Source organism: Pantherophis guttatus, chromosome 6 (genome assembly GCF_059756535.1).
Source record: "Pantherophis guttatus breed Tessera chromosome 6, ASM5975653v1, whole genome shotgun sequence".
Lineage (NCBI taxonomy): Eukaryota > Metazoa > Chordata > Lepidosauria > Squamata > Colubridae > Pantherophis > Pantherophis guttatus.
The window spans coordinates 59925209-59950157 of NC_142068.1; the positions used below are offsets into that span (position 1 = coordinate 59925209).

Genomic DNA, 24949 nt, shown 5'->3' on the forward strand with positions numbered 1-24949 from the left:
TGCCCATAATTTTTTTTTTAATGAAAAGTTTCATTAGATGTAATATTTGGTACAGGAAGGTATATAATTTATACTTTGGCTGAAATGTAACTATTCAAATTACAGTTCATTAAAAGAGATTGAACAAATAGTCCACGAACAGAAAAAAGGGAAGAAATTTCGTCTTTTTTTTTTCCGCTTTAGGTCCATTATAAAATAAATGTTTTAGTTTGATCTTCAAAGGCAGCTTTTCTGTGGCTGAACAGAGCAAAAAATTAAATAAACCAGGAAGGATCAAGCTGAGCTAATGCAATACCATGCTTCAGCTACAGCAGTTTGCCATTTGATTACGGGCACAGGTCAAACAAGACGGCTTCAAAAAGAGAGGAGGGTTTTGTGGATAATTTCAATGCACTCTCTGATCTCGTCTTCCTTGATCACTAGTGGGGGAGCCAACCGGATTATATCTCCATGTGTCGGCTTGGCCAGCAGTCCATTGTCACGGAGTCTCAGGCACACTTTCCAGGCATCCCAATCTTCAGAAAGATTAAAAAGAAAAAAGATTGACAATTTTTCCTTAGAATCCAAATCTAATACCATATGAAGCACTCCACAAATAGGTTGCGGTTTTATTTGAGTTCATTTCCGGCGAGGGGACAAAACAATTTTTGAAGAAGACTGGAACTACTGAATGGTTGCATGGAGGCAACATACTTGGGGTTTTAGACTTTGCTGTGAATATATTGATAATCTGAATTTGGCAAGAGTTCTCTTGACATTTTCCCTTTTGCACCTATGGCAGAAGCCCTTCCCCAAGCTGGTGCCCTCCTGATATATTAAACTTCAATTCCCAGAACTGGTAAACTCCATCTCAGCTCTTGCATATCACTCCCTTCTTTACAGGCTGCCTAGATATTTTTGTGCTTTAAGGCAGAGGACTGCAACCGTTGCGGACTGGCAGGAAGATGGGAGACGGGATGCTTCTGCATGGGTGGCAGGCAAGCATGCGCATGTAGCTCCATTTGCACCGGCAACGGGCATGTATACCTGCCACTCTCACAAATGGCGCTGCACGCGCTCACATGCCCACTATGCGCACAAGTGGTACTGTGCATGGGCTCATTCACCTCTTCCACAGCCCAATTCCAAACAGGCCACGGCCTGGTAGTGGTTGGGGACCCCTGCTTTAAGGAAATGTGATGAAGGTGTGAGGGTAGCAGGAGAAAACCATCTTCCCAGTGAAGCTACACCACCCTGATTCCCATCCAAGAAAGATTGAAGGGCGCAGTGAATATTTGGATGTTGTTTTAGAACTGGTCCTGCAAATCTTCCTTGAAGGAATGATGAAATGGACTTTCTATCACAAGTGGTAGCACAATATAATGATCATTTTACCTTTAGTTTCCCGAATAACAATAGCATTCAATAATCCTTTTCCTCTGACTTGAGTGACAATATCTGATGGAGTCTTCATCAGCTCTTTTCTCAATAGGCTGCCCATGATGTCTGCATTTTTAACCAATTCCTCTTCTTCAATGACCTAAAACATTTTTAAAATGAACTTGAAAAGAATGAACACTGGGGATATCATAATAATTTCAATATGAAGTTTTAATATGGAATAGCGCTATGACAGGCAATCAAGAGGTTCCCAAAATTATACGTGTCTTCTTTCAAAAGACCTAAAACAAATTATGTAGAATTACTCTGCAGTGTTTGTTAGTATCTGTGTCTCAAAACCTGCAGGTTTCAAGTTATCGAAAAATTCCATTATATTATAAGAAGTTTTCATAAAGGCCTCAAATAATAATAATAATAATAATAATAATAATAATAATAATAATAAGAATAATAATAAGAATAATAATAAGAATAATAATAATAATAATAATAATAATAATAAGAAGAAGAAGAAGAAGAAGAAGAAGAAGAAGAAGAAGAAGAAGAAGAAGAAGAAGAAGAAGAAGAAGTAGTTGTTTACTTATATACTGCCTTTCTCCCAAAGGACTTGAGGCGGTGTACAGCAAGAATTAAAACATAAATATACAACATCATAGTTAAAATTAATTAAAATCATTAAATAGTTTTGGCTGAATTTTAAAACCAACCAAACTTAAAACCCAATTTAAAATCATTCAGTTAGACAGCCCTGCCTGTCGGAACAGTAGGGTCTTGAGGGCACAGCGAAAGATCCGGAGGTCAGAGATGTTACGAATATCCGGGGGCAATTCATTCCAAAGGGCAGGAGCTCCGACAGAGAAGGCCCTCCTCCTGGGTGTCGCCAGCCGACATAAGTTGGCCAACGGTACCCTAAGGAGTCCCTCTCTGTGGGAGCGAACTGGTCGGTGGGAGGCTGTTGGTGGCAGAAGGCGGTCCCGTAGATATCCTGGTCCTACTTGCATACCTCAAGTGCTGCCATGGCCACTCGGCAGGCCAGTGGGTTCCCTCCATATGTAGAGCCATGTTCGCCAGGTTTTATGGTGAGCATAATTTCATCATCACATAGAACTGCTGACACCTATGGAAGTAGCATGATTGAGAAATTTTTAAAAAAAAAATTTTCAAAATATTTTGTTGCCTACCACCTAAACGCCTGCTGTTTACAGCTAAAGGTAGCAACATAGAACAGTTCATTTCTTAGGTGTTAATTCAGTGTTTTGCTGCCTTATTGCTTCTTGAAAAATGCTAGTGCTGCATCTGCTTTTAGCAATATCTTGGAAAAGTGTCTTGGATCAGCAATGCTAAAAGTTTCTCCAATTATTTCTGCTGCAGCCCTAGCCAGTGCCAGCCCAAGCCAGCCACTATTTATTTATTTATGTTTTCAATTTTTATACGTTGTCCATCTCAAATCCATGCTTAGCACAACAGTGTTAAAAGAAAATCTAAAAGAACAACCAGAAACATAGAAATAGCAACTGAAGTAAAAACAGACTCATAAATCGCCAAAGTATGGGCTCAGCCCCGCCTTCTGTCCTTCAATTGTTTAAGACTTTATGAAAGGCCATCAGGGTCAGAGACAATCTAATCTGTTCAGGGAATGATATTCCAAAGGGCAGGAGTCATAACAAAAAAGACTCTCTTCCTGGCCCCCGCCAGACAGCATTCCTTAGCAGATGGATCATAGAGAATGTTCCGCCATTTCAGTCCCTCCTGCTTAGCTCAAGGCTGTAGTTCATTTCTAAGTTACTCTTGGAAGCCCAAATGATTCGCCAATTAAGATTTTGATATTATCCTATGCTTGGAACTAAGTCCCATAGAGTTCAAGGAAGTTTCCCCTCATGCATTTGTCTCAGAAGTTACAACCCTCCACACAGATTCTCTTCTTGAATTCAGTCAGATGTATCTTTTGCAGCAAATGCACACCCATCAAGGACAACAGACTATATCAGCCCTATAAAACTAAAGACATACTGAAAATTCTTTTCTAACAAATTTGATCTTATTTAAATCCATGAACCTTGTAAGTTCCCTATTCATGTTTTCTCTCTCTTTTTTTCCCTTTTTCTTTTTTCATCTTTCATTTTTTCCTTTCTAAAAAGTGTTTCATGAAAATAAAAAATATATAATTTTTAAAAAGCAACCCTACCTCAGTATATAGAGATCCTTTCTACTAAGATCAGTTTTAATGCAAATTGGCAAGATTTGTGGAAGTCCTACCATGCTGTAAACAACTTCAGGGTAGGAATGTAGTTCAGCGTTCTACAAATTACTCTTATTATGATTAATCTGTTCAAAAATTCAAAAACAAATTCAGAGTACTTTTAAAAAAAAAACAGCACTTACAGGATAAATACCTCCAGACAGCGCCTTTCCAAGCAAAACCACATCGGGTCTAACATTTTCATGATCAACAGCTAACATTTCCCCTGTTCTGGCTAATCCAGTTTGAATTTCATCAGCAATAAAGAGCACCTGTTAATTATAAAGAGAATAAAACAATAGCCTTGTATGTAAATTCAAGAATTAATATTTCTTCAACATACCAAGTTTATTCTAATATTCCAAGCTAATATGATCATATCACAAAGAAATATAATATCTGTATATTGCATAATTTTTAGTGAGGGGCAGCATCCTGGAATCACTACTTTCAATATACAATTTTATATCTGTCTGTCTGCCAATCAATCAATAGAACTACCGATGGCTATAGACCATACTATATTGATTCACCACAGAACCAAAACTAATTAATTAATTTAGGGTTGCTGTGCAATGGTCAGATTTGCGAGGGGAAAAGTGGTTTGGAGGTTATACTTTTCTGCTTGTTATACCTGTTGGCAACTGCTTAAGGAAACTGCACCTTTTATGAGGCTCACATGGCAACAGTCGTGACCACTTGCACCAAATCATTTTTTACTTTCAAAACTGCCACATGGCCCTAACGTCTGCCCTAACGCCATCTATTTCAAAATAATGTACCCCATTTAAAAATTTAAGTGATCCCATCTGTATATACAGACCATTCTCTCAGTGCATATTTCCCTAACAGCAGAAAGAACAAAAGCATGATGGAAGCAGAGAAGGGAACAGAGAGGATGAGAAAGGGAAAACAATATGGGAGGGAGGGAGGGAGGGAGGGAAGAAGGAAGGAGCATTCTAAAAGACTAATCTTTAAAAAAAACCCATGCATTTCCGCAGAAAAGGTCTATAGTCCTTTATAGCTCCTGCTAATCCCTTGTTTTAACTGTATGGAAGTTGATAATACGTGCAATTTTTTATCTGAGCCACTATTATGCAGCTAAAACTAAGAAACATGTTTAATATAAAAATGCCGCTAATATTCAACTATGCTGTAACCAAAAGTAAACAAAGTTGTTAAAACAGCCCTGTCAACAAAATCAGTTAGTAAAGGCAGTTTACTTGTTGATTAGAAATGGGTTAAATGTCCAAGCTTAAGAACACATAAAGCATACGCTTCTGTCTGCTTCAGATAGGCACAGAGCAGATAAGATAGTAGAGTTGAGTAATGTGTCCTGTGAGAAAAAGATTCCAACAGAACAATGCAAGCATCACTATTGAGAAAAGGGAACACTGGTTTTTCAAAATGTGTTATACTATTAACTCCAAGGCATTTTGGTTTTTTATACCTAAAATGTAAAATTTTTATACTTTAAGGCCTCAGAAATTTTAGGACAAAGTTTTTAAAAGTTGCCACCAAATTATTAATTCTGACTGAAAGAAAAAGGGGAGATTATGAAACACATAGGGAATACTGTACTAATTATATTTAATCAAAGGTTCTGTCATTTTAAACACCCTAAATTAAATTAAAACCAATTTTAGTTTTGTGTTCTCACCCTATCCATGTTTATATCCTGCCTTTGCCTAGTTTTGAGAATGCAGTCCCCAGCCCAGACATAGCTATGTTGTAGCCCAGTAATGGGTTTTTAGCCCTGAATACAATAACAAAATCCAGAAAATATATCATTTTAGGTATCACAGAATATTGCCAGGCGATATTCTAATGCCATGATGGCGAACTTATGGCACGTGTGCCAGAGGTGGCACGCGGAGCCCTCTCTGCTGGCACACGCACCGTCGCCCCAGGTCAGATCTCCGTGGCGTTTCTTTTGTGAGCTTCTGTTTTCCTGCAAAGGACAAAACAGAAGCTCACGAAAGAAAAAGATCTTACCTCTTGCCGCACTGCCAGTGTTGGGATGTCCCACCTCCCGACGGCCAGCTGGTCTTCGGGTCTCTGCTGCGCATGCACATATATCTGCGTGCATGTCCTCACATGCACAGTCATGCATGTCCATGCATGCGCAGTTATGTGCATGCACACACATGTCCATCCTGCACACACACGCACATGTGCGCACACACTTTTCAGTTTGGGCATGCGCACAGGCAATTTGGGCACTCGGTGTCTAAAAGTTCGCCATCATTGTTCTAATGTGTGCCTTAACATATGTAATAGCAATAGAGAATTCCTTCTTCTGCTCTAAAAAGATACTAGGGTGTCGGTTAATTACAAAGCTTGGCCATTTCCCAAACTTTAAGTATTCTCATTTTAGAACATCTGACAAAGTGAATTGTTAGTTTATGAAAGTTTATGACTTTTAATGAAATTTGCTAGTCTGAAAGGGTGTTATCAGATCTCTTCTGACTTTTGACTACCATAGACTAACATGCTTCCTTACAATGTCTTTTGGGTACAATCACTTACATTATGCTTTGTGCAAAGTTCTCGCACTCCTGTGAGATAACCTTTATCAGGAACAACCACACCAGCTTCACCTTGAATCGGTTCTACCATAAAGGCCGCAACATTTGGATCTTGAAGCGCACGCTAAAAGGACAAACACATTTGTAGAGTAATCAGAATCACTAAATACAACTCAGAAGTGGGGCAATTCTAATCTTGGCTAAGATCTGCAACCAAAACATACTGAATCTTATTTCTGAATAAGTGAGCTCATACCAGATTCTTTTAATTGTTAAAAAAATGTAGATTTTATTCAGTGTAACACACAAGCATATGTCACTATCCATATAAAGAATTCGATTTTGTGGCACTTTACATTAACATTGGTTTGAAATAGTCTCAGTGTGAGAAATGTATAGAATAACGTTATAAAGTGGAATGCACTTGAGAAAAAAAAACTGCAATAGTTTAAACAATACCTGAAAAATATATGCCAATGAATAGCCCTTAATATTCCTCTTCTCCAGTTCTTAGTGGTAAATTTTTGAGGGGCACATTTCTCCCTATACTAACTTAACCAGAAGTTGAAATTTTCGTTAGAAACAAGTGAAACTTTAATAAAAAGTTGGCCCTTTGTTGGCCCTTTGTTTCTGCTTCTCTTCTTCCTCAATCGATACACTTTTTGTATCTACTTTGCCTTATTTTCATTTTGCTTTGCTCTCTTTGTGTTTGTATTATCCGCTCTCCCTGCCTTCTCCACAAGTTGAGAGCCAGCATCTCAGTCCCTTCATCATGAATCATATTCAAATTGGCATAGGTTTTCATGGCCAGTGTCAATTCGGCAGCACTGGGTTTCTAAACCTTGAAGCCCAACACTGACCATATTCACATTGCTCAACAGGTTGTACCTCATCTTTACATCCTTTCTTCCTTTCAACATATATTGTATACGGCCACTTCACCTTTTCAATTCTGAAGTGCTTGCTTCCATTTTTAAACATTTTATTGAATTCTACAGTACATACCAATATAGCAGAATCCTTCTTTTTGTCATATTTGGCTCCAGAGCAGCCAAATATGTAGGAACATATTTGGATCCCAAAAGAATTTTTCCCACTTGATAGACAGAGAGGGTGGAGTTTTGTGCATAACTCTACTATAAACTATTATAAAACCATTTTCTGTTACTAAGCTATGTGCTCTTAGGCTGAAGCAGTTCAATTCTATCACCACTCTATGAGAAAATTCATTCATATGCAAGTCCACATCTCATAAGCAGGATCACTTGCAGGGGTATCCAACCTTGGCAACTTTAAGCCTGGCGGACTTCAACTCCCAGAATTCCCCAGCCAGCAAAGGGGAATTCTGGGAGTTGAAGTCCACAGGCTTAAAATTGCCAAGATTGGAGACTCCTGACTTAAAGTAACCTCCATGTGCAATTTTTATACTTAAGACATTATTCAGAACCAATTCTGGAAAAGCTATTCCAGTCTTCCAGGACAGCTTCCATAAAACGAAAGTACATTTAGCTAAATATCTTGCAACATAGACTGGGAAACTGTGAGGTACCTCAAGAGCAGGCAAATCATTGTAGGAAATTACTTCAAAACCTGGCATAAATGGTCCAAACCCATCATAGCTGGAAGGATCTGTAGAGCTTGAGATTGCTGATAATGTTCTTCCCCAAAAGTTGCCAGCTAGTGAGGGGTGGGGGAAAGAAGAGTACATTAAGAGAAGTAACTATATTTACTGTTCAGTTATGCAGATAATAAAAGGTATGAGTAACTATATGTTCAAAATGCATTGTCACCTTTATTGTGGATAAATATAGATCGAATTCCTCCATCTTGATGATTTCTGTCACAATTTTGTTACATTTGTTTTTGATACCATGCTACAGCTAACACAGTTTAACCTACATTTTTCATTTCCAACTATAACAGAATGCTGCTATCTAATATAGACTCGTAAGAAGGGGCATTCATCTTTACATTACAAACACCTTGCAATATAATAACACCAAGGTCATGAATGGCAAACGATAGCAATTAAAACTGAGTGCATGGAGTACCAACCTAATTGGAGCAGATCCCAAAGCAGCCTTGACCATTGTTTTCTATTGTTATGATGAATAGAACCATACATTTTACATATTTTATAATTTTGAACTTTAAATTACATGACCATCATAAACCTCCAGCACTACTATTATTATACAAGAGAACTCTTCTGCTTTGTTAACTATACATGCTTCTTAAGAATTTCAGCCAACATACTGATTCTAGATGGCTGGCATGTAATACAATTCTCAATGTTAATACAAAGTCCCAATAAATATGAAGTTTTTCCACTTCCAATTAATCTATTTACAACTACAGTTTCAACCTGACAGCAACTTAAAGCAAGATTTGTCTTAATGCCATAGAAACTTATAACAGTTAACATATTCATTACAAATGCTATTTTATAACAATAACACATAACATACTGCATATTCTTTGAAACAGTATGACATATTAAGATGTCATGCTTGATGTTTAACCAAAACACCCAGAATCTCTTCTTAAATGCAAAAGTATTCCTCATCTGATGTTTTGTTCTAGTTTCATTTGCTGGCTTATGAGTGCTTTCGCTTTACTGTTGCTTTTCATAATCTGTAATTGATTACTCACCTGCAAAAATAATCTTTGCTTTGTATTTTGGAATACCTTTCACTGTGTAAGCCCATTTACGAGCCAGCTTGCATGCTGTTTCTCCAGCCTCCACACCTAAGACAAAGAACACATAGATGGGAAGGAAAGCAGGAAATAAACATTGCAGAGCTCATGGTGCTCTCTGAACTTGGTTTGCTTTCAGACATTTCATTAACTGACTAGGTAACATCATTAGTGCAAGTGAGTGTGGGACTTGCTCCCTGTTTAGAGACAATAGCTTGCCTTGCCAGTGTTGGTGGGGGTATAGGTTTCTTCTTGGTAGTTCCTTGATTGTGGTACTGCTTTCTACTTGCTTGTTTCTCTGGTGCTAATCCCTGTTTATCTGGTTGTTGGCTGCTGGAGAGGATATGTTCTAGTCACATAGACACATAGAGACATTTATGTACCATTCAAAAGAGACAATAAAAAAGCTCAGAAGGAAACAAAAAGACCAGTCCATTCTATTTATGGCACTCTCCCTTGCTCAATTACAGTTTGAGCTTTCTCTTCTAAGCACTAGAAGATTCTTATTTCTGTGCTGCTGCCACTCTTGTTTATACTGTGAAATTGTTGGAAGTCCATGTAGCAGCTTTATGGCTGACCCTGTTTGGGCTCAGAAGCAAGGACTGGCTTGGGTAGCCTTGAATAGGAGACCAACATATAATACCAGAGTTGCAGACTAAAGTAGAAAGTTTAAAGATAATCCAAACAAAACACTGGCAAACCATATTCATATTACTGTGAAAAAAGAAAACTATTTTTCAGGCTTTTTCAGGGGCAGGCACTATCATAGGATTTTTCTACAATATCCAAAGCACCCAATATATGGATTTTTTTTAAAAAAAAAAAATTAATTAAATCTTTAATTATTATTTTCTTTTCAATATTTTTGGCCTGCAAGTGCCATCTAGTGATTTCACAGATGGTATGGTATCTAAGGCAGTCCAGATGTCAAATATATTTATTTAATCTATGTACGTGGCGGCTCAACTGGCAAATTATGGCTTTGGGTAACTAAGATTTTTTTAAAAAAACTGAAAATGTAAACCAATAAGGTAAAAATAACATAAAAGGACACAGAATCTCTACCTTACAGAGATCCAGAAAAAGAAAGTAAAAGAGTCATGGCTCTGGAAAAAAAACTTAAAAACAAAGGTAGCACCTGATTCTTGATAAATAAATAAAAATACAGTAGTTTTATTTGTACTTCTCTTCTCAACGGAAAATGTGAGAGGTTGATTCCCTACAGGAAGACCATCCTAGTTGGGATATGGAGGAGTCAGCACCATGCAATGTATTTTGATTTTTTTTTAATTTGTCATTGTTTTTACTTTATTTTAATTCTGTTCTAGCCAGAATCACTTGTTGAGAGGAGCAGCCATATAAACTGAATGAGTGACTGAACAAAGTCATTCTCTCTCTTAATGGGATCAGACACAGAATGTTGTGTCCAACCAGATTTCCATGGTGCCGGGAACTAAGTTCATGTTTTAGAATTTGCAGCTTGCTTCTGTAACACAGATGTTATCCAGATGCTTATTTCCATTCTGATTGGAGGAGATGTCAACAAATGTTACCTGTGTTCATTGGAAGCACTTTGTTGTATTTGAACATTTTCGTGATATATTCTTCATATTCACCAAGCACGTCATTATAAAATGCTCTTGAGGTAAGAGTAAGTTTTTCACACTGGGATTTCAAAGCGGCTACAATCTTTGGGTGACAATGACCTTGATTGACAGCGCTGTAAGAACTTAAGAAATCAAAATATTTTTTGCCTTCTACGTCCCACACGTAAACACCTGGAAAGGAATTAAAACAAGCAAAATTTAGTTGTTTCAAGGTGCTCTATCTGCATGAAAAAAAAAAATTAAGCAGCTATCAATTGACATGTGACAAATACAGTACAAGTAGTCCTCAACTTACAATAGTTCATTTGGTGACCATTCAAAGTTACAACAGCGCTGAAAAAGTTGACTGATGACCATTTTTCATACTTCTGTCAATTGCAGCATCCCCATGATCACATGATTTACATTCGGATCTTGACAACTTGTTCGTATTTGTGATGGTTGCAGTGTCCCGGGGTCATTTGATCACCTTTTGTGACCTTCTGACAAATAGAGTCAATAGGAAAGCCAGAATCACTTAACAACCATGTTCCTAATTTAACAGCTGCAGTGATTCACTTAACAACTGTAGCAAGAAAAGCCGTAAATCGGTGCAAAACTCACTTAACAAATTTCTCACTTAGCAATCTAAATTTTGGGGTCAATTGTGGTTGTAAATCAAGGACTACTTGTACTGCTGGAAGTTGAAATCATATTCTCAATCACCTAGAATCCGACTGAACAAAATGAGATTTACTTTTAAGTAGTTGTGCAGAGGCTGCATTGAAAGTCATTTATCTGATAAAACCATAGTTACGTAATCAAGATTTCTAAAGTCGCATTTCAGCACAAAGACACTTTGTAAATGAAATCATTTTGTTTAGCAAAACTTAATCAGAATGATAATAGTATAGAGTTCATCTTTTCTCATTTCTGGCAAGGTTTGAACACAAGAATTAAAAGTTTATCTTTTATAGCCTGGGTTGCATTCACAGAAAATTAGCCCAGTGAGTAGAGTGATAATGTAATATAAATGAAGTTGTGCTGTGACAAATTTTCTGATACTTAGACCATGTTAAAGTCTGAAAATTCAAGTTGATAAAATGAAATACCAAGAATGATCCTCTCCCTTTGAAAATGACTCTGGGCATACTTTTGCTAAGAAAAACTTTCTCATTTGAGTGAACTGCCAGGTTTCTTCCTTCATTAGCGCTAATCAGGGTTTACTTTTTTGATGCATTCTATAGCAGGAGTTTGGGACAACTCTACCCCATTATTTCCCCCATTCTCCAAGAGTGATAATGCATGCTGGAACAAATAAGAAGAGGAGCTGCACACAATTTAGAAGTATCTCTGGTTTATGATCATCTGGCAATGTCGACCATATATAGCATTCTATATTTTCGTTAAGAGAAACTATCATTAATTGATATAGACATCAAGCGCAAAAAATCCATTCCAAAGACAGTAATTCATTATTGGTTAAAACACCAGCTTCTAAATGACCAGCTTTCCCCAAAAAATCAGGAAAACAGGAGGGCATGATTTCTTCAAAGGGTGTGTGAAACCTATATTTCCCTACATCAGACATGTCAAGCACGCGGCCCAGATCCAGCCCACGATAGGCCCAGAGTTGTCCCCCGGGGCTGTCCCATGCATGGCAAAGGACCAGCCCTGCCACCCCGGTCCCCCCCGGCTATGCTCACCCAGTCAGCCGTGACAACTAGGCCACGCCCACCCCATCCCCCCAAGGGCAAACAAAATCCTGATGCGGCCCGCAATGGGATCAGATTTGACACTCTGCCCTATGTATCGTGATGATTTGTCTATACTTAGTCCTTACCCCTTATTTTAATTCATTGTCTAAAATGTCGTTTCTATCCAAATCTAACATAGGGTAGATCTTTCTGTTATATGAAAGCTCACAATGCACTTAAATGTAATTTCTAACCAAATTAACATAGGGTAGATCTTTGAGTTATAGGAAAGCTCACAACAGGTTTAAATATAAATATCTTGCATCAGCTGATATAATGGCACCAAGGGAAGGTTGCTTACTTTCACATTTGCAAAGTAAGCAGAAGACTAGATAGCTGCATTTCTCTCCCATAATAATATGTTTCAGCCGGCTGCAAGATACCAAGACAAAACAATTGTGTACTTGTCCTTAAGGAAGCACATTACTTCTTACTTATCTAGTTGCCAAGCACACTGTCAGTGAGACAATATTATTACACAAACCTGCTAATGTGCAGCTGTAAACCAGTAAAATAGTTGACCTACAAACTGTTTCCAGCTGCTTGTGTTGTACAACAAGCTTTTATCTAACATTATGAGGCTATAGAGTAGCAAGAAAATAGTTAGACTTTGACACCATTTAAGCTTCTAATTAAACCGATGATAACATTCTCACAAAGTAGTGAAGCTTGCTAAAAAGCAGCGGCACCATGGATAAGGTGGCAAGTGTTGCAAATTATTGGTGCCCTAAATCCTGGGCAGCCTCGTAAAATATGCTCTGTCTTTGTAGAAAGGCAAAACCAAAGGCCCCGTAATTTTTACAACGGGAAACAGAAGGAGGATGAGAGAGATGAGAGGGAAAGAATCAGATATTAAAATTCTGTTCCTGTTTACAGATTTGAATCTGAACATAAATCTCAACTGAAACTCTTATGCTAGTTTCATTTGCTTTTTAGTACTTTATTCAGGTTATTCAGTGGACTAATAATACAAGGAGAAATATTAAGTGTTCCAACCGTCCCAAATAAAAAAATAGATGGGGAAGAGACACCTGCACCACCAAGAAACGTTAACATTTCTCACACAACTAGTAGTATATTTTTAACAGGAAGGAGGCACTGGCTGGGGAGATTTTCTGTATTTCTGAAAGCTTAAGCAGCATTCAAAAAAAAAATCTCGGTCAGAACTGACTCTTTCCATCATTCTCTTATTTATGGATGAAGCTGTAGCAATAGTCTCAGCTTAACTTCAAGCAGTCATTTCTACAGCTGAACGGTCTTGCCCAACTCTTATTTGCGACACAGTATCTGATGGGTTTTCAAAATACTTATCTTCTTCTTTAAACATGATATGCTTTTGCAATAGCAGCCTTTGGACCAATGATTTGCATTCTGTTTTCCATAGGTCAACTATGTCTTTAACAGAATAACAGAGTTGGAAGGGACCTTGGAGGTCTACTAGTCCAACCCCCTGCTCAAGCAGGAAACTCTATACCATTTCAGACAAATGGTTGTCCAATCTGTTCTTAAAAACCTTCAATGTTGAAGCATCCACAATTTCTGGAGGCAACTCGTTTCACCGATTAATTGTTCTGTCAGGAAATTTCGACTTAGTTCCAGGTTGGTTTATAATTACTGCAATTCTCATTATGGCTACAGATAAACATACAACTATAGATAGACCTCAGTTAACTTCAGGGATCAGCAACTCTGCTGGTAATAGAAAAATCACAAGATCATAGTGATTTATGAGAGCAGTTGTAGACATTAACTGAATTGCATGTGGTCATTAAGCATGTCACATGATTGGGCCTTCTTGTCAGCTTCCCCACTGTCTTTACTGTAGTGGCCCCCAACCTTTTGGGCACCAGGAACCATGGAGAGAGGGTTTTCCGTGGACCAGAGGGGGTGTGGTTTCATGTGCTGCCTACGTCCTATCGATGGGGCTTCGCTTGTTTGTGCGGCCCAGTTTCTGGCATGCCGCGGATTGGTGCCAGTCCACAGATCGGGGGTTGGGGACTCCTGTTTTACCGTACTTGTCAGAAACTAGCAGTGAAGCAAATGGTGATCATGTGATCGCAGGACACTACAACCCAATTACATGTTAGTGGGTTAGGACTAGGGCTGCCTAATCATGATCAAATTACTGTGGAGATACCACAACTATGGTTATAAGTCTCCTCATTCAGCACCATTGTAACTTTAAATGGTCATACTTGTGGTTGCTAAGCAAGGATTAACTGTACAGCTAACTTCCTCAATTTGCATATACCTCAATTTTTTCAGCCTAACGCTCGCTAAATAAATGAGGCTATTAATTGCCTCAGGCAACATGACCAACAATATCATACAAGTAACTATGTCAGAAATATGCCAGGGCTCCAGGTAAATTCAGTTTTGAATTTACATTTTCTCTCCACCAAGATTATTAGTAGCATTTGTCAGGTGAATCATCAGCCCAGCAGCAACGAGCTTACAGGGAAAAGAAAAATTTGGATATTCATGCAAATATCTGGAACAGGCCTTCAGGAAAATTAGGAAAAATGTGTGCTGTGCTCTTTAGCATACATTTATCCAGTTATAGACACAGGTTTCTCTCATATGATACACAAAAATAGCTGATTAAATACCGGCCAATATTCTAACGAAGAAAATGCTGCTCTGGAATTGAAATTTGACAATTTTTCTAAAACAGTTTATGACATAAAAATTACCATGAAACAGTTTGTGACATAACGCAAAATGCTATAAGCATTTCCAGTGCTGATGTTTGACCATGACATTTTCAAAGCAAATACACCTCTGAATGGATCCCAAAATCCATTAAGAACATTTTTCCACTTTGCTAATAGCAATAGCACTTAGACTTATATACCGCTTCACAGTGCTTTATAGCCCTCTCTAAGTGGTTTACAGAGTCAGCATATATTGCCCCCAACAATCTGGGTCCTCATTTTACCTACCTCAGAAGGATGGAAGGCTGAGTCAACCTTGAGCCTCGTGAGATTCGATCTGCCAAACTGCTGGCAGCCAGAAGTAGCCTGCAGTACTGCACTCTAACCACTGCGCCACCACGGCTCTAAAACAAGGCAAGGATTTTTTTCCATGGAGTTTTTACAGGCAATTCATTGTAATTGCTCTACAACCCTAACCATATGACCATTCCAACAGAGAGAGAGAGTTGACAAGAGGCAAATACTTATGTACAAATAAACCCTGTTTAATTGCCTACAATTTCATAAAAACAAGGTTATTTTTTTCCTTCCTCAAAATAGCATTGGCATCATTTCAGGAAGTGAGCAATACTTTATATATGAAGTAAAATCTTCTGCTTAGCTCTGAAAGCAGAGACAGGACTCTCTCACTCTCTCTTGTCTCCTGTCCCAACCTTGATTTTTCATATGCACAATCTATTACAATATTATCATGTGAAGATCACTCATACTAGAATTAGGATTTTGTGGGTTTGGGGTTTGTTTTGTTTTGGGTTTTTTTGCTTATTGGGACTTTTGAAATTTTGAAAAGATACTGTGATTCTAACAAAATGACTGTCATCGGGAGACTGATATACTGTAGTTGGTTCACTGGAAGAGAGGTTTGTCTGCATCTTCCTCAACTATCATCAGGATGTTCCTTGCTACTCAGTGGGTTTTGGGTTCTTTTCCCCCAGACAGAGGAGAACTGTTGCAAATAATTACAATGTTTTCCCTGTATGGAATCCAAGTTATATTTGTATATGTCATAAGCATTTCCTGTGCTGAGGTTTAACCGTGACATTTTCAAGGCAGATACATTCCTGAATGGATCCCAACTTTTCCAATGAAGACAGCATATTTCTGTCATTGGCAATATAGTCCTCTCATTATTGGTCACATCATTGTTGAAGCTGTATCAGAATCTGGTAAGGAACCAGATTTGTTTAGTACTAAATATAGGTAGTCCTCAACTTACAACCACAATTGAGCTCAAAATTTATGTTGCTGAATGAGAAATTTGTTAAGTGAGTTTTGTCCCATTTTACGACTTTTCTTGCCACATTTGTTAAGTGAATCACTGCAGTTCTTAAATTAGTAACACAGTTGTAAAATGAATCTGGTTTCCCCACTGACTTTGCTTGTCAGAAGGTTGCAAAAAGTGATCATATGACCCAGGGACACTGCGGCAGTCATATATGTGAGTCAGTAGCCAAGATCTGAATTTTGATCGCGTATCCAATGGAGATGCTGCAATAGTCATAAGTGTGAAAAATGCACATAAGTCACTTTTTTCTGTGCCGTTGTAAGTTTGAACGGTCACTAAGCAAACTGTTGTAAATCGAGGACTATCTGTAAGGCCCAATGTGAATATAACACTTGTTTCTAATAAATACTGTATTTTCCCTTTTTTAGATACTCATTACGAAATAAGGGATCACTTCTAGTTTTACATGCATTAGAGAAAAATATCAGATCGATAAGGCTGGTACCCTCCTTTGTATTGTAGCTGTCAACCATGTCAGAAGCTGTTAAGAGGTACAGAATACTTCTGACTTTCTGCAAAGGTTGAAGACAACCAACATTATTTTTGCAGATTCTTAGCATATATCAAATTACTTTTAGCATGAAACTTTGAAAATAATGGCCAATTACTGAAGTATCAATGTTTAAAATCTATAGTGGGTTGCAGATTTATGCTATGGCATGTTTACTGCATAAAAATATTAAATGTCAATAAATGTCAATTTAGTACTAAAGGAATCTTCAGTACTAACTGGTCGTATCTGCCAGAAGCAAAGCCATTTACAAGAATTCTCTTTAGTGTGAAAACAGAAGTAGGCTACAGGCATCACACAGTGAAATAGGAGTTGCTTTCCGGGATTAATCTATTGAAACGTGGCATTTACATGTTCCCCCAGGTTTAAAAGTGTTGATGCTGTATCCACTAAGCTGGTTGTAAATGCCAAGTCATACTTAGAAGGACAGAAATAGAGAAAGAGCTACGGATTTGTTTCAATCAATGACGTTGGTAACCTATTTCCTATAACATAAATATAAATGTATGCCAAATTTCACTGGGAAAGAAAAGATAGCAACCACAGGCAAAATCAATGTTGCAGTGCCAGATATACAAATTATAAAAGCCATAGTCCAAAATGACTCTGTATCTTGCACATACACTATGGGGGCTGAAAGGGAAATCCATTTAGACTGTCACTGGGTGGATTCAAATATTCAGTAATCCACAATTTTAGTTATTATTTGCTGACTAGGACACTATCACCCTAAACCATAAACCATAGTTAAACAATGATTGAGACCATACAATATGTTAAACAGAATAATAAGTCATATAATAAGTTAACCATACTAATAATAAAAACTCAAGTTATGGTTTAATATGATATGTGAATCTAACCAATTCATCAAAAGAGAACAGGGAACCTAGAACACAAGTTGATATAACTATTTGCCCCCATATGGCATGCTATTATGTTCTATTTTTTACTGATGTCAACTTCCTTCATCCTGAACTCCATACTTTACTCTTCCTGAAGCAGATATAAAATTCAGAGGAAGAATGTTATTCTAACTATAGCATCCCAGCTATCATTCCTCAAAAAGCAAATTAATGACAAAACGACAATTCCAGGTCACTTAAAGAAGACCGCCTCTCTCTCAGGAACCTTTAAGTTCTTCCATCACATTAATATCTTAGCTAGAAAAAGCTGCAGGATGCTTGTAATACTTAGATCAGGAATCTTTGGGGCACAGCACAGCCATTCTTTCACTCATCCATATGCATAAATAAGCTGTTAATATGAGGCAACTGATGGTTACAACTTGATACTGTCAAACTACTCATCATACTTCTAGTCATATGGCTGCAATATCTGTTATGAGAAGAGCACCTAGCTTCCTTATTTATTCAGTCACAAAGCTGCTTTTTTATACAATAAAAGAGATCAGTCTTCTCGACAGACATCCCTGCCAGTCCATTCCCCCTTGCTCCGTTGCCCTCTCTTATCATGCGTGAACTTATTTCTTCTTGTTTTTCCTAGATTGAGAGCCCTGGTGGCGCAGTGGTTAGAAAGCAGTATTGCAGGCTAATTCTGCCCACTACCAGCAGTTCGATCCTGGCCACCTCAAGGTTGACTCAGCCTTCCATCCTTCCGAGGTCAGTAAAATGACGACCCAGATTGTTCACTCCATATGCTGACACTCTAAATGGCTTAGAAAGTGCTTTAAAAGCACTATGAAGCGGTATATAAATTTTAAGTGATATTACTATGCTAGATCTGCCAGCTAGCAAAAAAAAAAAAAAAGAGGACTGATCCCACAGTAAGTTCTCTCCTTCTTCAGAGGGCATGTGGGGAAAGAGAGGAAAAACAGCTCAAACAGCAGCTACAGAGCCCTACTATTCCTAAACATTCTCCCTGAACATCGTTATTTTAGTGGCCAAGTACCTGCAATTAAGGGGAAGGAAAGTGAAAAATTAAGACCAATGTAATCCAATATTATTTAAACCAGTAATGCTTAGAAACAAATCACATCAATTAAAAAGGTGTACCTTTTCCTTTTTCAAGTGCCACAGGTAGTGGGTGATAATTATGTGCACCATATTTAGCTTCACGCTCAAATATGTAGTCTGAGGATGGTGGGCCTTGGACTGTTTTCTTGGTTGCAACCGATGTAGCCGTACTTGCTGAAGTACGGATACCCCGATGCAGAACTGCCAAGCGTTGTGGATGGGCCAGTTTAGAAAGCATGATTGTAGTACAGTTGTAATCTGAAACCAAAGAAAAATGGTAAGAAATCTGTAGATTCCTAGGGAGCCACAGCTTTATCAGAAAAATTATATATATATAAATACTTAACATTAAATCCCAGAAATAATAGTCAATGGATTCAAGAGTTTGAACAACTTATTAACATTTTTGAAGCATTTTAATATTGTTCAAGCAAACTAAATCTGAAGGACGCTGTTAAAACCTTTCCAAAACAGTGGGCAAATTTCTAAAGCAGCCTTTCCCAGGCTCCCACCCTCCAATATATTGGAATGAATCACAGAATTCACTGCATGTGAGCACTGGAGCATGCTGAATTAAGAAAACTGCCCTAGAAATAAATTGGACAATGAGGAAAATGAAAGACTCAGTCCCATATTTCTACTTTCTATAAGATCCAGAGACACTCTGAACAAATGGGGCTATCCAGTGGCTTCTATTCTTTGATTGTGGTGACCTGCAGACAACAACACATGTGTATACTTGAGTACCTCTTGACAGCCTGACAGAATGCAATTAATGTTATTAGTTTTTATCAATCAGAATAGACCTGGAAGGCACCTTGGAAATCTTCTAATCCAATTCCCTGCTCAGGCAGGATACCATTTCAGACAGGTGGCTGTACAGTCTCTTCTTAAAAATATCCATTGATGAAGCACCTACAACTTCTGAAGGCAAGCTGCTCCATTGGTTAATTATCCTCACTGTTAGGAAGTTTCTCCTTAATTCCAGGTTGTTTTTCTTTTTGATTAGTTTCCAGCCATTGTTTCTTGTCTTTCCTTCTGGTGCTTTGAAAAATAAATTGATCCCCTCTTCTTTCTGGCAGCCCCTCAAATATTGTAATACTGTATCATGTCACCCCTACTCCTTTTCTGTAGACTAGCCATTCCCAATTCCTGCAACCGTTCTTCATACTTTTTAGTCTCCAGGCCTTTAAACATCTTAGTTGCTCTTCTTTGCACTTTTTCCAAAGTCTCAACATCTTTTTTGTAACGTGACCAAAACTTGATGCAGTTTTCCAGGTGTAGTCTTACTAAGGTTTATAAAGAGTTACTAATACTTCATGTGATTTTTATTCTATCTAGGCAAGATCTGTTTAATCTGTACATATTTTAATCTTGTATTTTATATTTTAAATGTTATGCCATATAGTATGCCTTATTTTAATTGTGATGTTTCTGACATCAATAAAGAAACATTCTCAATCTTCTAATAGATTACAGGCAGGTGTGTTTCTGCAGAGGAATGGCTACTTGCTAGCAAGTGTGTTTGTGTATCAAAACATCAGAAATATGAAGATGGATAGACCTTTGACGGAAATGATTGAAACTGAATGACAGAATACAGGTAGTCTTTGATTTACAACAGTTTATTCAGTTACTGGCACTGAAAAGTGACTTATGACTGTTTTTCACAGTTACGACCTTTGCAGCATCTCCATGATCATGTGATCAAAATTCAGATTCTTGCCAACTGGTTCATATTTATGACCGTTGCAGCATCCCTGGATCATGTGATCCCCTTTTGCGATCTTCTGACAAGAAAAGTCAATGGAGAAACCAGATTCACTTAACAATCTGAGCAAGAAATGTCGTAAAATGGGGAAAAACTCACTTAACAAATGACTTACTTAGCAACAGAAATTTTGGGCTTAATTGTAGTCATAAATCGAGGACTACCTGTATATTACCTACTAGAAGATATGTAACTTTTATCAGGGTTTCTTGACTTAGGTTTGTTTTTGTCAGCCCAGTTCGATTTTCTCCTACCACTCAAAAATCATTTCTCTTTGGAAAGCTAGTTATTTAAAATAACAGATTTCATTCCTAATTTTGTCCAGGCAAAACAGGAACATGTTTTTGCAGAACTGCCTGCTTTGCTTTCGCAAGCCTGATCAGCTCGGAAAAAGGTTTTGCAACCTCCCCACCACGAAATGCTTGTGACTTTCCTGAAGGGTTGCTAATCTACAATTTGGGAATCCCTGGCTTACCAGTGTGCACGAACCTAACTAATTATGGTTTATTCAACAATCTTAAGATTAAACAAAGCATGGTTTAGCACAAGTCTGGACAACATGTTTTGGTTTGGATCTATGCTCTACTTTTTCATATATTTTGAGGCTGAGTGGCAAAGAAGTATGGCTATGCCACTGGAGTGACAGAGTTGATATTCTAGGCCTCAGTTGAGTGGTGAATATACAAATATATACAGAACAAAATACATGCATTAGTCTGTGATACCTTGAATCTCAAAAAAAAAAATGTACAAATAAAAAATTGTAATTGTACTATTGAATTTCGGCAGTATGATGTTAGTGGGCTCAGGGATGGGGAGGACAGGATCTACATATGGATTATTGTCCACTAAGTAGACCTGATCAGAATATTAACTTGACGAATAAGTTAAAACTCTATTTATTGAGATTAGTTCTAACAATATAATCTTGCAAGTCTGATTGTGCGATACCTCCTCCTCCTTATTGTTCAATGAATGAGGGAGATGACTGATCCACTTCTGAACATTATCTCGACACTCTTGACTTTAAAAATGTTTTGGCCCCTATTGCCTTGGTAACAGACTCTTCATATCTCCATCAAGTCATCTTTCTTAGTCAACTTAGTCAACTTTACTAGGAGTGGCCATCCCGATGTTTGCACATTATGCAAACGTAGTCAGTATGAAACATTTGTTTTAATATGGAGACAAAGCCATTAATTGTGAGCGGAAGCATCCTGAGTTTCACAATTCTCCCACAGATGTCACATGATTATCTTGAACAAATAACCATTTGTCTGTACTTTTAATCTTTTGTATCATTCTAAGTAAAAAAAATATCAGTAAGGTACCATAAATGTATTCTAAACAAATAAAGCTACCCTTGGAATTTCTCACCAAGTGTTGCAAGAGAGAGGAAAATCACTGTGTTTTGCTGAAATACTTTAGTTTCTTATCTACATGTTCAAAGCTTTGGTTCAAATATGCTTGACAGGTCACAAGTGGATTACCTGATCAAATATTAGCTAAATATATCTACTGTTAAGCGTCCTTGTTTGGCAGGCACTAGAGACCTGCAAAGAAGCAACATGATAGAATCATTCTATAAAATTTCCCCTCTCCACAATTACTGCTGCGGATTGAAAAACCCTTGAAAAAGGAAGATCAGATAGTAGTACTACATTATATTTTTGACATATATATAAACATTTACAAGGAACTGATATTCACAATGACACCTACTTGTTTATGATGTTATGCTTGATACATGATTATTTCCTTGATACATCTATCCATATATCTATCTATAAACTTTCAGGCCTACAATCTTTAACAGATGAAATGGTGCATCGTAGTGAAATGATTTTTGAACCAAGACATTTCAAATGGGCTAATTTATAGAATGTGTCCAAAATCTGGATCCCATGCCTCTGTGGAATTGAAATTTGGCATTTTATAACATAATACAAAATGTCATAAAAGATTTCCTGCACCGATGTTAAACTGCTATATAGTTTAATGTAGGCCATTTTCAAGGCAGATACAGCTTTGAACATAGCCCAATTTTTCCAGTGAAGGCAGCACATTAGAAGTTCCGTTACTATTGAGAGCACTGAGGTATCTGTTAAGGAAATATCCCTGAAAGGATGGCCTAGTGCAGGGTGGGCAAATGTGGCTCTTTTACAACCTGTGGACTTCAACTCCCAGAATTCCTGAGACAGCTGTCTCAGGAATTCTGGGAGTTGAAGTCCACAGGTTGTAAAAGAGCCACATTTGCCCACCCCTGGCCTAGTGGGTCACAAGTTGTTTAGTTAAACATAAAACCAAATAATTTGCTATGGAAAGGATGCTATTTTTTTAAATAATGATACTCTCTGAAGCAGCCATTTGTGTTCAAAGGATCCTAAGTGTTTCACTTGATGGATATTTAGCTAAATATGAATTATAAGGCTCCTTGGAAAGATTCGGTATTTTTGCAGTATTTCTGGATCAGCTAAAAATGTATTTAAAATTCTTCTAATAATATGTTAATGCAAGATGACTACAAACAAGAAAAAACATCCTTCTCCATTGGTTTCAGTATTTCCGTATTCCTGGATAGTGCTAAACAGCTGCCAAGGAACTTATATAACTATTCTAGTTGTTCAGGATGTATCAGTAAGTACTGTTGTTAATATTAACACAGGATATTAATGCACCTCAAATATCTAGAGACTTCAAGGAAAAATATCACATAAGATCTGGATGAGATCCAGGTTTAACATTGCGTAATTCAAAGTTGCATCAGTCTGAGTGTAATAGGACTATAGAAGACTGGCCATTCATACTTCCTCAAATTAGCTTGTTTTGTAAGAAAGGTGACACTAAGATTTATCTTAATATTAAAATCTGATACACACACACATACACCTGAAAATTATGGACACATTTTAAATACAGAAAGCAAGAGAACTATTTTTAAAACTTCCTTTATAAAAACCAAATTTCCCCTTGCTTTAAAAAAAATCAAAACTGAATTATATTACTCATGTAGCATATATACTATCTTTAATCCTCTTTTCCTGGGAGGTTGAAAAGGCATTTTCAATATGAAGTAAAACCACTGAAAGTGGCGCCTTAAAAATCCCTTGTCATAGTTAATCCTTAACTATTTGGCACCAAGATATGTCCATTAATAGGGTTGAATAATTAAACCCTTGTAATAGCCATACCTTGGTGCCAAATAGTTATACAAGACATAAAATTTGCCTCCAATATTAAAGGAAACAATGATGTTAATTTTCAAAACATGCAAAAGAAGTAATATTTTTATGGTTCAAAACCTAGCCCCGGCATATCAACCAGCATAGGACATACCTGGCGGAACAAAACAAACACTATTATTTCTTGGGAAACTGGAGACCAGTATGGAAAATTTGTTTAAGATACGTATCTCCCTCGCACTTTTTGGACATGTTGGTATAATATCTCAAAAAGTCTCAAAAGCTAACATGTCCAAAAAGTGCGAGGGAGATATGTATCTTAAACAAATTTTCCATAAACATGAGACAAACATGAGCAACATTCCATAAACATGAGCTAACATGAGACAAAAAAGTGTATATGTTTCAGACCTAATTAAATCAAATTGTTCTCAAAAAGATTTTTCATCTCTCACTGCCTGGGATACTGGAACGGCTTGCCTTGGAAAAAATATTGCCATATCTAATAACCAGTCAGTGAAACCTCTTATTCTTAGGTAAAGAAGATGTGTAGAAGATCCTCAGTAGATGTGTAAGGAGTGCAAACCAATATCAAGACACAGCCATCCCTGGAGACCTTTGATTTTTTGCTAAAAATTACAAAGACCCAGGCAACGCAGAGGATTGAAGGATGCTGTTATGCAGTTATTTTTATTTTATCAAGACCGACTGCAGCTGAATAAAACAGAAGCCTTTCCCTGCATGCACCCACACTCCTGACATGCTCAGGATATATGATCGTACTCCAGACCATCCATCCATCCATCCGTCAATCAGAATAGAGGTGGAAGGGAAGAGTGACCAATGTGGCATCGAATTCAACAGGAGGGCTTGGGAGGAAGTTATGCAACTAACAAGGCAAAAACTGAGAAGGGCTTTGCAGGATCCCCCAACAGGAACAAGCTCTACCCGGATCTCCTCCAAGTACCAGCCTCTCTTTTCTCACCATCCAGAAACTCCCGGGAAATGGACTTTTGGAGAAAGTCAGCATCCTCTCCCTTCCCCAGACCCCAAACCGGACGCTAACCGGCACCCGATCCCTCCGCGATACCTCCGAGATCCGGCTCCCTTTCCCCGGGCTTCCAAAACACTTCGAGGAAACGTCAGCTCGGCTTCTCCCGGTGCCCGTCAGAGCAAAAAAGGCCGATCACGTCACAAACCTACGAATAAGACTTGCCGCCTGCGAGGTGCCTCATTGGTTTCGCTTCCCCGATCACACCAATCACGGCACGGCTTTCTTGCCCTGCCCCCCCTAGCTTCCGTTGTCTATTGGCTGGCTCCGCT

The 24949-nt window shown here is 37.9% G+C and overlaps 1 protein-coding gene across 1 annotated transcript; it reads right to left on the reverse strand.

The window, feature by feature from the left end:
• OAT (ornithine aminotransferase) lies at positions 1–24896 on the reverse strand. The gene is made up of 10 exons (XM_034436404.2): positions 24717–24896; positions 18713–18931; positions 10398–10622; positions 8800–8895; positions 7697–7824; positions 6149–6271; positions 3763–3891; positions 2384–2497; positions 1375–1519; positions 1–515 (listed from the first exon to the last, which is right to left on the reverse strand). The coding sequence occupies exons 2-10, from the start codon at positions 18909–18911 to the stop codon at positions 355–357; spliced, it is 1320 nt and encodes a 439-aa protein (XP_034292295.1). The 5' UTR covers positions 18912–18931; positions 24717–24896; the 3' UTR covers positions 1–354.
• Between the last annotated feature and the right edge of the window lie 53 nt (positions 24897–24949).

What these genes read in the sequence shown, in the direction of transcription:
- OAT (XM_034436404.2), bottom strand. Translation starts at nt 18,911, where the DNA reads ATGCTTTCTAAACTGGCCCATCCACAACGCTTGGCAGTTCTGCATCGG. An exon ending in AGTGCTTCCAATGAACACAG is followed by an intron (nt 8,896 to 10,397) that starts GTAACATTTGTT and finishes TCTTTGTCTTAG; the next exon opens with GTGTGGAGGCTGGAGAAACA. An exon ending in TGGCCATGGCAGCACTTGAG is followed by an intron (nt 1,520 to 2,383) that starts GTATGCAAGTAG and finishes AAAATGTTTTAG; the next exon opens with GTCATTGAAGAAGAGGAATT.